General features: G+C 40.5%; 2 protein-coding genes across 3 annotated transcripts; both read left to right on the top strand.

Moving 5' to 3' along the window:
* The first annotated feature begins 260 nt into the window (after positions 1-260).
* Positions 261-2,309, top strand: LOC117817579 (golgin subfamily A member 6-like protein 22). Its single transcript, XM_034690333.1, has one exon. The coding sequence runs from the start codon at positions 261-263 to the stop codon at positions 2,307-2,309; it is 2,049 nt and encodes a 682-aa protein (XP_034546224.1).
* A 2,200-nt stretch (positions 2,310-4,509) lies between these two features.
* zgc:113425 (uncharacterized protein LOC541425 homolog) lies at positions 4,510-10,774 on the top strand. 2 transcript variants are annotated; one of them, XM_034689533.1, is made up of 6 exons: positions 4,510-5,033; positions 5,710-5,769; positions 7,113-7,244; positions 7,487-7,633; positions 8,632-8,689; positions 10,037-10,774. In XM_034689533.1, exons 1-6 carry the CDS (start codon positions 4,869-4,871, stop codon positions 10,141-10,143), a joined length of 669 nt encoding a protein of 222 aa, XP_034545424.1. In that variant the 5' UTR covers positions 4,510-4,868; the 3' UTR covers positions 10,144-10,774. The 2 variants fall into 2 exon arrangements, with proteins under 2 accessions (XP_034545424.1, XP_034545423.1); XM_034689532.1 differs by having other exon boundaries at positions 4,513-5,033; positions 10,034-10,774.
* Positions 10,775-13,227: the final 2,453 nt, after the last annotated feature.

Below are 13,227 nucleotides of genomic sequence, written 5' to 3'. Positions count from 1 at the left end.
AAACAGATTCATTAAATGAATAAAGTCTGCCATTTTGTTTTTTAATTTGAAAACATACAAATTAAACAAAATGGCCGACTTTATTCATTCTGGGATTTATTGCATTCTATTGCCTGAACTGTGATGTCATAATTGAACAGTGCCCCTCTAGAATGCTTATAGACTAGACTATAACCTGCAGTCATTTTAGTCCAGCCACCAGAGCGAGAGACATACACACATACACAACAGTTCACCAGAACATCCACATTATTGTCGAGATGGGAAAGAACAACAAGAAAGGAAAGAACAGGAAAACAACCACCCCTGTCCTGCAGGTGTGGACTGAGGAAGCTGATGCTCTCAGAACACACATGAAGCCTGCGGACCTTGAAGACGAGGAGGATGTAGTCATCCCAGTCAGGATGTTGGGAGTGAAGGTCGTCCAAAAGGTGGAAACAGAAGACTTTCCTCAACTTCAGACTAAGCCTTTAGAAAGGCAATCTCTGCAGGAGCCGAAAGGGGACAGTGACCTATGTTCCAGCCAGGCTCAGGTTCAAATCCCTGAGCCTGAATCACCATCGCTCATACTCAAAAAGAAGCGAGTACGGCCATCTGTGAGGGAAAAGGTTGCCTTGCTGCATGAGGAAGAGCAGCTAAAAGAACAGCCTGAAAATCACAAAGACAGGACAACCTCAGACATGGCAACATCAGATATGGATCTAGACCTTGTTAAGGTTTTCAATGAGCAGGAGACAGCAGAGGTGGCTGTCACTGAAATCAGCCAACCCATGGAAGCCCTTGACATCGAAAAGGAGAAGCAAACAGAGACAAATGAACATCCATCCCAGCCAAGACTCAGACTGCAGGTTGGTCTGTCTCACGTTACCGAGGTCCTGCAGAATCAGGCACGCATGTGGTCGCAGGACAGATCTATTCTCCTTGGAGAAATCTACAAACTGCGTGCTGAGCTGGAACAGGCAAAGAAGAACCAGAAGGATCAGGCCAGTCTCCAGGCGGAGGGGATCCCGGGCACCTGTGCCATTCAGGCTGCACCGAACCAGATCCAAGAGGTCCCAGCCAACAAGGATCACCAGTGCCAGGAGAAGAACTCATGTCTCCTGGCCGAGACCATGAAAGAGAACGAGTCTCTTAAAGCTGCCCTGTACCAGACCCAGGTGGACCTGAAGATACAGAAGCAACAGTGGGGGAAGGTAACATCTCATCTTTTCGAAGAACAAAAGGAAACCTGCAGGTTGAAGGTTGCTCTGCACCAGGCCCACATGGACCTGAAGAAACAGTACCAGGAGAGGGAGAAGGACACATCCAATCTTCTCTCTGAACAAGAAGAAACCTGCAGGTTGAAGGCTGCCCTGACCCAAGCTCAGGATGACCTCAAGAATCAGAAGCAGGAGTGGGAGAAGGAAACATCTAATCTTCTCTCAGAACAAGAGGAAACCTGCAGGTTGAAGGCTGCCCTGACCCAGGCCCTGGAGAACCTGAAGACACAGAAGAAGGAGTCGGAGAAGGAAGCATCAAATCTTCTCTCAGAACAAGAGGAAACCTGCAGGTTGAAGGCTGCCCTGTACCAGGCTCAGGGTGAACTGAAGAAACAGCAGCAGGAGTGGAAGAATGAAAAGTCTGGCCTCCTAGAAGAGCAAAAGGAGACCACATCCAAAATAAAGGCTGCCCTGTTTCAAGCTGAAGAGCGGCTAAAGACCCAGAGGTGCCAGTGGGAAAAGGACCGGTTCCAGCTCCTTGTTGGGCAGATGGAGGAAAAGGAAAAGATGAAGACTGCACATAAACAGGCAGAAGATAATCTTAGATGCCAGTGGAAGGAGGACATGTCCTGTCATGAAGAAGAGACCATTAAGATGCAGGATGCACTGAAGCAGGCAAAAATTGACCTCCAAAAACAAAAAAGAGAGTGGGATATGGACAGATCACAACTACTTGCAGAGCAGAATGAAACCCTCAGGATGAAGACCTCCCTGGACCAGGCCAAAGAGGACCTGCAAAAACACCAGGTCCAGTGGCAGCAGGAGAGGGCCTCTCTCATGGAGTCTTTAGCCGCCATTAATAAGTCTCTGGAGGAAGAACAAGAAGAAAGAGCAAAGACTAATGACAGTTTAATGGACAGACTGAGGAGCCTAGAAACTCAGGTAGAGGAGGCTAGGAGACCACCAAAGAAGTCTTTTAGGAAAAGGTTCCTGCAGTTCTTCAAACGAGATACAGGGACTCCTTCTCAGACCTCTGACACCCACAGCCAAGACTCTTCAACTCTTCAATCGTCCTCTCACTCCCATCAACCCCAAAAAGTCAAATCCTAACTCTACCCCTAAACTCCATACCCCCCTAATGCAGTTAAAGTTGCATAAAATACATTTCAGCCCTATCAAATATCAAATAAAAAATAATATAAATAAATCAATAATGGGTTTCATGCTCCTTGTTTGACCAAAGTTTACACATTTCAACATCATTTTAAAAACATTTTAGGGTGCATTGAGTTTTTTGGTGATAAAAGCTTTTGATGCATTATTTTCTCTGGTACACATCTTGATGTGATTCTTTTTGTGTTTCTGTTTTCAAAATGAATATCACCCAGTTCTGTTGCATCAGAAAATTCTGCACACACAATTTATTTCAATGTTTAACAAACATAAGCCTAGATTAATCTGGATTTAATGAACCTAAAAATATTTAAGAGAGTATTTCTATGTTGGGATGAAAATACTGAACATGTAGCTCTTTTTACATCAAAACATGCATCAGGAAGTCATACTCATGCAGCAAAATATTGAAGGAGTTGTGTCTTATTTGAGTTGTTAGTGTATTGTCTTAATAATATAATACCTTAAAATCAGATATTTTGATGCTTAGTGAATTTTGGGTGGTCCCACGAGGGGCAATTTGTTTAAGTAGCTTTAACCTCTTAATAATTGTAATTAATAAACTTGATCCGATATTGTGATATCCGATATGTTCATTTTGGTTCCATGATGAAGCCATGAAAACATAATAAAAGAAGGGGCACCTTGTGTGCAGGGAATCCTTCATTTTTGCCAGTCATACAGTGAATATTTGACTCCAAGAGGCAAGGTAACTGAAAAGGTAGAGTTATGTAAATCTTTGACTGGGTCGATTGGATCCTGGAGATGTGGTTACAGCAGTTGCACAGGGCTCCATTGGCCTTTGGTCATGGGGCCCAATGTGATATTTCTTCATGGGCCTCAAAATCCCTGGCGGCGCCCCTGGCTATAGTGGTTTTGCTTAGATTTGCAGATGTCTAAAGTTTGAGTCAGACACACATACTGCTCTGTTATTGGTTGCAAAAACCGACAGAGAGGTCTATATTCTGTCCCAGCACTGCAGGACCAAAGAAAACAGAGCGACAAACACACAAACAAGGCTACAATCAACAGGGCTGTGTTTGTCAAATGAAAGAAGAACTGTCAGGTTAGAGTCGATGTGCAAATTAAAACTTAAATCACTTCCTCATCATGACTGCACATCAGGTCAGACTAAAATCACTCTCATGCTGTAAAACTAAATTGTTATTTAACTTAATGGTAATGATTTTAAGTTAACAGAGATATGCATGTGCACCGGCCTACACCATCTACAAGAATGACGTGTCATTCTAACTCAAATCAGCAGATATATACTATAGGCTGACATCTATATGACAATTACTGTTAGTGAATTAATGAACTATATAGGCTAATGTACATATTGGCTCAGCATTATTGTGTTGGAGACGGTTGTTTTATTGTTCTCAAGCATAGACTATAAATAATGGACGTCGTAGAAATAAATGGGTGTCAAATTGTGTCACAAAACACACCATGAGTGCTATGCTGATACATTTTCTGGCAGAGAATTGAGTGATATTATATTAATATGAGCTCCCAGGATGTCAAAGACTCAGTAAAGTTAGTGCTGCAGCAGCCCCTAATGCTGCGCTGATAAAAGCAGGGTTGCAAGGTCTCATCTAAAACCCACCTCTGAGGTCTTTCATTGCATTAAAACCATTAAAATCATCAAAATTGGGTGAAAACAGTTTTTCCTAACAGAAAAAAGCAAGGTAAACAAATTAACATGCTTATATTGTAGTGACTGCACTTTGCCTTTGGAACACCTATAGAGTTGTTCAAAGTATTCCAATGGCAGAGTGCAGTATCTGCATTTTGGGGGTCATAGGTCACATTATGGTTTTGGTTTTAGACCATGAAAATTTCTTCAGGAAAAGACATCACATGAATGCATTCACACTGATCCACCTCCAACATATTTTGCTGGCAAGTTATTTTCTCAGTTTCACTGTTTGCATAGTCACTACACTTTGCCTTTGTAGGACAGTATAGTTTTGTATAGGTGATTATACACACATTTTAGTATAGTTATAAAAACATTATATCTAATTTCCACCAAATCTGTTCTGCTAAAATGCTGCTAAATGCACACAATGCACCTTTAAATGCTCTTTAAATCCCAGCGCTGTGGAGGGGGCGGGGTTAGGCAGCCTGAGAGTCCAAACTCTGGGCATAAATCCCCCGCCCTTCCCTCCACCTGCTGCTGGTCAGCCAGGTTAATGGATAAACTTCCTACCTGCTGAAGCTACAGTGAAACCAACCTGCAGCCCGGAAGATACACCGCCGGAGACAAACACTGAAACACTGCGGGTTTCTAGAGGGACAACTAATGTAACCTTAAGTTAAAGACACATTTTAGCAGTTATCACCACCGGAACTCATGTTTTTGTCTCAGAAAACAGGGAAAAGACTCCGAACTCCTCTCTGACCGGAGGTTTCACCCACGTCTGACCGAGGATTGATACAAACTTATCAAAACAAAAACCGGGGACGATAGCGGGTAAACACCTGGAGATGGACCGATACAGGTACTTCATTTTCAACCAGAAGAGCGTGCTGGTTCTCGGGATCCTCCAGATCGCCTGTGCGGGTCTTTGTGTGGTGTGCGGGTTCATGGACGCTGTTTTCCGCAAGGATACCGCGCTGAGTACCACCAGGACACCGGTGTGGGGAGGACTGGTGAGATCTTTCTTTCAATACCAGGACAGGCTGCTTATTCTAACTGAATTTTAACTGAATACCGAATGGGGGTTGGTGTTACTCCTAGAAATAACGGGACTCAAAGTAATTTTTTTTTTGTCACATTTAGTGCAATATTTGCGATCTTCTTCACATTTAATTTTGTTGTGAAAATTCATTTAAGTTACAATCACTGTCAAATCCAAATGCTAAATATAAGGCTAATGTTAAATGCACAATGTTAACTCTAAATGTTAAATCTAAATAATAAATATAAATCTATGTTACATGTAAAATATAAATATAAATGTTAAATATAAATGTTGATTGCTTAATATAAATGTTAAATGTAACATTTAGATGTTCATTTATTATTTAGATTCAATATTTCACATTTATATTTAACATTTAACATTATATTTAACATTTAGGTTTAACAGTTAACATTTATATTTAGTATTTGGATTTAACATTTATATTTAACCTTTATATTTATATTTAGCATTTGGATTTAACAGTGATTGTGACTTGAATATATGTTTCACAACAAAATTAAATTTGAAGAGGATTGCAAATATTGCTCTAAATTAAAATTTTCAATTTTATTTTAACTTGTACAAGTTTCAGTTTTTGGCTTCAGAGACAGCTCTGTCACTATTCCATCACTTTCTTTTAGATCATGGCCTCTCCAGGGGTTCTGGCGCTGTTTGCCTCCCAAAGAAAAAACTCAATACTGGTAAGTGTTTCGTTGTCTTACTTAGTAAAGGTTTAGTCACATTTTACCACATATCATGGTTTGATAATGTTAGAGGAGTACCCTACAGAAAACAGACAGTTAAGTACTTGCACAATACGAAGTAGTGTATGTACTTAATTTAGAATAACCTGTCACTCATATTTAGCTGTACTTTATTTTAAAGTGTTAAAAATTAAAAAGATTCATCAGAATGATTTAGCTCCTCTTTAAAAAGTGTCTCCGTCTGATACTCTTGAGTAGACGAAGAAGGGGCTGCCAGCTGAGCAGATTCTTAAATATTCGTTGTTCACAAAGGTTTTTACTGGTAGAGGAGTTATCCATACCGGTGTCCTCCTCAATAAAACAAACAGACTGGCTAATTAACACCAGTGTAAACACTATACGAAACCGTTTCATCTAAAAATACTTTGTTTCTTCAATGCGGTATGTTGGTCACAGCACAAAAGGAGGGACTGTGAGCTGCTGCTAACATTAGTTCAGCTTGTAGAAGCTAGGTGTGGGTTCTATAAGTGTTTGTTATTCAGGGGGATTTTGGCAATCATCATTTGCAATCAACATGCCAATCCTTGTCATTGGCATAGCGGTTGAAGAGCATGCCTCACATACAGAGGCTATGGTCCTCATAGCAAATGTTCGAGGCCAGGAGTCAAACCTGAGACCGCTGCACTATGTCCTCCTCCCACTCTCTACTCCCCACATTTTCCCGTCTCCGTCTCCTGTCTCTCCTGGTAACTGACAATTCAGTTCTCAGTTAGAGGAGAATTTTGGGCCACAGTAAGCCTAACATTTAAAATGCATATAATACTGTTGGGCGCTGGGCTGAAGCTGACCAATCTGGTAAGTTTTCAATTAGGGCTGGATGGTGATCACAATATCGGGGCAACTTACCATTATTGACGATAAGAGTCTTAAAAGACAAATGATAGAAGAAGAAGAAGAAGAAGCAGCAGCAGCAAAAGACGAATACTCGGGAACCAGCCAGCAAGCTAGCCTGTATTGCAGTGTAGTTGGTGTAGCTGCTACTGTGCTAATGTGAGGAATAAAGAATAAAGAGTTCCCACGATTAGCTGATATTTTACTGCACGGATATACATCTTGTATTCCCACCCAATACCAAATGGCTTCATGTGGAAAAGCTATGCTACATGTCTTTTGAGGGTATATAAAAATGAACATGGCGCCCTAACTCTTATGCTGACCCCCCTGGTTGGATTATATTTGCTATGTGTAGATAAATAGTTATGAATTCCGAGTGATAGCCAGAGTGTGACACATGCAAAGTGTGATTTGGATTGGGTTGTGTAACTTCTCTCTCTCCTCAGGTGAGTGCGATGGTGGTAGCAGCAGGACTCTCCTGTGCAGCTGCAGTGTTTGTATCAGGTTACTCCTGTCTGACACTGACCTACGGGGAGGAGGACGAGGAGGTCTTCCACCACCACCACAGTCCTGAAGTGGTAACTACACACATGAACAGACCTTCCTCATTTTGTAATGAGACTGTGTTAGCACCACTTTTGTGTCCTCCTGATCCTCCATATAGTTCCAGATTTGCCTTTGACCAACACTTCAAACCATGACAATGAATCTTTAAAGCTTCTTTTACCGAACCATTCACAAACAACGGCAACAATCCAGTTGGGGTTTGTTTGACAAAATAAACAACATGACATTTCATTCATCGGTTGTCTCTGCTCAGACGTTTGTGCTTCATCGGATGGTGAAGGGAGCCAACGCCACCATACTTCTGACCTGCACCATCAGCCTGGCTCTGTCCTCTCTCATCGCCTATGTAGGCATGCGTAGTCTCCCCTGCTGTGCCTGCTACGATGCCAGAACTGGACTGGTAGGGACGAACACAGCACACAGAACACAGAGTGGCCCTCATTTATCAAACGTGCATATGACCAAAAACTGGGTGTACGATCATTTCCAAGCAAAGATCGGTGTTAATCATTCTGGATGTAGGTGAAGGATACACTCAGATCCCACACTCAATTAATTAAGAAAAAAATCTTAGCTTTGAGCAAATTAGTTAATTTGGAACATCCCTTGTGTAGATCAAGCGGCAACCTCCGGAATTTAAGCCAATGCATAAGTGTTAAAAAATGTAGTTCCTCAAGTGTCCGCTTGAGGCCGACTCTGGAGGTACCGGAAACCACATACACACCAATTCAAAAAAGATGATCTTTACAGCATTAATAAACATGTTTACAGCCTAGTACAAAAAACAAGTGTAGCCTGGATAGCTCTTTTCTCGACCGGCACACACTGTACGGGGGGTGAATTTTTTCCATTATGAGGCACAGCTGCCTGATTGACTGGCGGGAACACTGTAGCTTTTGGCTAGGAGGCTCAAAGCCTGCCTCCTTACCTCACACTCGCTTGATAGCAGTTTGGTTGAGTTTAGCATTTCCAATATGGCGCCCGCCGATGATAGGCTTCAAAACAGTGCTTCAGAAACATGGGTGACGTCACAGATACTAAGTCCATTATTTGTACAGTCTATGGTGTAGACACTATTCATGGCGCATATGCAAGGAGTGTACATATGGTGATTGTCAACTTGTCGATGAATAGCAGAAAGCAATCTTATGTAGATAGAAAAGAAAAGTACTAAAATGATTGATGAGCACCCTAAGGTCGGCTGCCAGTGTATATTCCGTGAGGTAAGCGTGCCGTGTCAGTGACGTAATGATGCATCACAGACTTGTTATGCCCTCTGCTGTTTAAAATTGGTATTGACATTCATTTTTCATCTGTAAAAGTTTGGAATTTTTCTTGAAACATTTTGACCAAAGAGATCATATCTGTAAGAATCTGATGTATTGTGTGTTTTTTCAGGAGACACTGGTTCCTCAGTGTGACCCCAGCGGCACCGAGATGGTTTGTACTTGGCAAGGTAAGTACTAATGTGAAAGGGGAATCCCAGTATCCTGTAAACCCTGGCCAGATTGTTTCCATGTTTTAGGGTCTAAATTGCAAATAGATCCAAACAGATTCAACCTGCTTTAGTAGATTCTCTTCAGCCTGCAGTCTGAACCAGTGAGAGTTGCCAGAGCTGATCTTTTCCCAAGAATAAACCATAAATGTACAAGAAAACACTCGTGAATTTATCCCACAGAAAAGTAGTTAATTTGTGAGAAAAAGTAATACATTTAAGAAGTTTGAGGCATAAAGCAATGACTTTACAAGGTCAAAATATCTAATTCACAAGATTAAAAATCTGATCGTATGAATTTAATATTTAAAAGTTATGGAAATGAATTTGAATCTTAAAAGAATAAATGTATTCTCTTAACTTTATTCTTGTGCAGTAACAGTCATAAACATAGAACAATAAATAATAAATTCATGAGTACAAAGTAAAATATTTATGATAATAAAATCATGTATTTACAACATTACAGTTTTAAATGTATGATAAAAGTCGTGCATTTACGATAAAAAGGAATTTATTCACAAGATCAAAGTTTAAAATGTGCAAGATCAAAGTTGTAAATTTATGGAAATTAATTTAAAATCAAAGTCTTTATCTTACAAGAATACAAATGTAAGAGACTCACACTGTACAGGGGGTTATTTTTTTTCATAACGCGGCAATTTCGAAGATATTAAGATTACGAGTTTAACATTATGAGTGACGCAGCTGACTTGATTGACAGGTGGGAACACTGTAGCTGTTGGCGTGGAGGCTCAAAGCCCCCCTCTTTACCTCACACTAGCTCGACCGCAGTTAGATTGAGTTAAGCATTTCCAATATGGCTGCCGCCGCCGACTGGCTTCAAAGCAACGCTTCGACGATGAGTGACATCACGGATACTTCGTCCATTATTTCTACAGTCTATGGTGTATCAGACGAGAAGCCAGTTGCCTGTTCAACTCAATAGCTGAGGACAAACAGAGGTTGTAGAAGCATGCACAGGCTGCCTGTTAGCCTGCTTTTCTTCATTATAGACTTAGTATGTTGCACAGTCTTTCGGAATCTTATTTCTTGTTGTCGTTTTGGTGCCAATGTGTTAAAAGACAGAATATTCAGTTGTTTCTTTTTGTAGCCTTGAAAAAGTTTGTTGCAAGTATAAACTTTTGCTTAAAGGCAGCTTGTTTGAGAAGTCTCGTATAGAACTTTCTAATCTATCAGTTTAGATCCCAAACATACATTAAAAAAAAAGTGGCCCGGTTTTAAAAAATCACAGAATTCCTCTGAAGATGTTCAAGTTTTGAAGTAGTTCTCTTTTGTGACCAGCAGGAGGTGATGACAGACTCTTCATCTCTCCAGCTCAATCTACAGACCAGGCCACCACTGAGGAAGAGGACGGTTCCTCCAAACTGCCTCCGTACAGCAGGCTGACCTGACAGCTCGTCCACATTAGAGACTGATCTAGCACTTCCTTCTTTATTGTATTAATCTCAGAGGGGAGGCAGGCGATAACTCGGGATTATATTTCTGTAAAGTTTGGCCAACACATTTCTCATGTTTTGTAGAATAATAGAGAGAAGGAAGCTGACAACTAGAAATTACTTTTGATTGTTGTAAAGAGATATTTCAGAGAGATACATGTCCTTGATTGGAGTGAGCACTTTGGGCTTTATTTTCTCTTTTGCCTGAGATTTCTGCAGCCATACTCTTTTAAACTTTGCCAAAGATGAATATCTGTGTGTATGACATGCCAAGACTGAAGGCATAATTCCCTGTGTGCTGTTTGACAGAGTCGTCCTTTTGGTTTATTAATTCCAAGATTTTTTTTTTTATGTGTATGTAATAAAGGAAGCCTCACTAAGCTACTGATTGATGGCCTTAAAGAGAAAAAACTCCACATTTTGAAGGTTCAAAGTTGTTTACTGCAATGTTACACACACACACAAACATTGCAAGCATCTCCCTTTTTCACACACCCTCCTTCATTTGTGACCTTTTCATATCATATCATTCTGTGATTAGAGATACAGTCGTGTTACTTGTTCATGGCTGTTGTAAAGAAAAGTAAGGCAAAGAAAATGATCATCAGGTCGGTGTGAAGGCATATTTATCAAAAACAAAGGACACTTAAAGAACAGAAGAAAGCAGCCACCAAATGTAAAACCATAAAACATCTGTGTGTTGTCTTCAGAGATGCAGCGAGCATGGCCTGTCTCTCTGCTCCCGTTTTTCACCCATGTGCATAGCTACTGAACGGTGAGTCCTGAGAGAAGGCCTTTTGGTTTGATTGATAGTCCAGATCCTTCAAAGAGACGTTAATGTTCAGCAGAGGAGCCACAGGACCAGCTGTGACCACAACAAAACCACAAAGACAAAGCTGCCAACCAGTGGATGCCAGCCTATGGTGAATCATGGCTTATACAGAAAATAAAAAAGGTTTGCTTTTGGCATACAAAGATGTTTATAAGACATGCTGAATATTGAATCACAAGAGTACAGGATGTGTGGGAGGTCAAGGAGTCCATGTACGGAAGTACACATTATGAGGTATGTTTTTTGATTCACTGGCTAGCCTACACAGTTTTTAATCTCATTTCTCTGTTTTTTTGCAGAAGAAGGAAAAAGCAAACATGGCTGACACAAACAGATCTCTTTTACCTCCATGTCCTTCTACTCCAGTTTCCCTATGAGTCCCTTGTCCTCAAGTTCAAACACATCCATGGTTCCTGGTTACACCCAGAGCCTCATAAAGACTCATTCACCATCCAAGTGTTCGCTCTGGTGCCGTGTGCTAAAAAAAATAAAACCATAAAGCCACTGATCCAAGTGTTGGTGAGAATTATATAACATGTGACCTTTTTTCCTTTCCTTTAAAGAAGCAGAAAGAAGCTGTGAACAACACAGCCTAGCTGTTGGACCACTTTAGCGTTTACACAGCGTCCGACCTAACCACTAAGACACAAGCTAGCAGGGCTACAGCAGTAGATGAACAACAGATTATCTTTCCATTTACCAGTCTCTGCGTTTTATTTTCAATCCAAAGTTCCAAAAGAAGGAGACAAAAGTCGGACTTACTGTCAGCTAACAGTTACTCCCATCTATAAACTGTTAGAAACAAGATTTGTCCCTGTGTTGAGCAGTGTAAACTGGCCACTAATATGCTAGCTAGCAAGGCGAGCAGCAGTTTATTACAGATCTATATGTTCATCCCAACTGCTATTTTATTCCCTGATGAAATTTTTTTTGAATAAACAGTAACAGCAAAAGATGGATGCAGTTGAGCTGTTATCTAGCTCCTGTCTCAAAACTGTTACTCTTCTCCAATGTGGGGCAGTTTTTAGTGACAGCTAACATACTAGCTAGCAGGGGTAGTAGAACTAGTTAAACTCAGATCTAGCCCAATCTTTTTCTGCACACTTAATTCCAAACTGGTCTTTTGAGCTCCTGTAAGGACATTTTGGTTTATGTTGTTTCCGGCGAATCCCATGGACAATACTACAACACTAAGTGCATTGCACAGGAATGCGCTCAAAGCTAACACATTTCAACTAACCAGTGACACTGATGAGAAACTGAATCTGAATCTGTTTGACTGTATTTGGTATCGTCCGCTGTTTTTCTAAAGATGCATTCACAAAAACCTCTTTTAACCATGGTATGATTTCAAAGAGCTTGGTATGCATTTTTTTTTAAACATGTAATATCTTTTCCCCAAAACAGGAGGAACATTTATTTTCAAGAATAAAGGTTCCTAATCTTTAAAGTTTTTAACACAATGTCATGTAAACTCTTTTTTGTTAACAAAATAAGTTTACATACCCTGGCAGAATTTATGATTTCTTGGGTAGTTCCTGTTGTCATTATATTAAAAAAAAGTAAACACAGTTGTGTGACAATAAATGGCTTCACCCAACCACTAACCTTGAGTGAAAAAAATGTTTTTCTCTTATCATTCATATTCTCTGAAAAATGTCCAGAAAAATCACAAATTCTGCCAGGGTATGTAAACTTCTGAGCACAACTGTATATACTTTTATAGCCTGTGCACACTGCAGATGACATTCTACCCCACTGGTTGAAACCATGTGATAAATTCAGCAGTGTATTGGTCAGGGAAAGAAGATTTGCTGTCTGGCAACCATGAGTATTACAAATCAGTGGCCTGTCGCACCAGCTATTTATAGGTTGTGTATTTATTTGGGTTGCGTAGTCCACACGGCACCATGCGTTGAAACTAGTTAGTTTGTGACAAGTTGTCTCAATATTTACTTGTACCATGGGGACGTCAGGTTCACCCTAACAAGAAGAGCGTAACATCCACACTATCCAAAATATTCCTGAAAAGATGATATTTGTACCTCCTGTGGCCAAACACTAAACAGCTCTCTCCTTAATGATATGTTTGTTACAGTGCTGACTCTAAAGCCTGATTGTCTCTAATGCGAATGGGCCAAAAATATCTTCAGTGAACTGCCATGAATCGACAACAACAATGAAATATGACAAAGCCTTATGATAAG

The sequence above is a fragment of the Notolabrus celidotus genome, chromosome 8, assembly GCF_009762535.1.
Source record: "Notolabrus celidotus isolate fNotCel1 chromosome 8, fNotCel1.pri, whole genome shotgun sequence".
Lineage (NCBI taxonomy): Eukaryota > Metazoa > Chordata > Actinopteri > Labriformes > Labridae > Notolabrus > Notolabrus celidotus.
Note: the sequence above shows the minus strand (reverse complement) of the source record. Positions and strands in the feature narration are given on the sequence as shown.

What these genes read in the sequence shown, in the direction of transcription:
- zgc:113425 (XM_034689532.1), top strand. Translation starts at nt 4,869, where the DNA reads ATGGACCGATACAGGTACTTCATTTTCAACCAGAAGAGCGTGCTGGTT. An exon ending in CACCGGTGTGGGGAGGACTG is followed by an intron (nt 5,034 to 5,709) that starts GTGAGATCTTTC and finishes ACTTTCTTTTAG; the next exon opens with ATCATGGCCTCTCCAGGGGT. An exon ending in ACCACCACAGTCCTGAAGTG is followed by an intron (nt 7,245 to 7,486) that starts GTAACTACACAC and finishes GTCTCTGCTCAG; the next exon opens with ACGTTTGTGCTTCATCGGAT.
- LOC117817579 (XM_034690333.1), top strand. Translation starts at nt 261, where the DNA reads ATGGGAAAGAACAACAAGAAAGGAAAGAACAGGAAAACAACCACCCCT.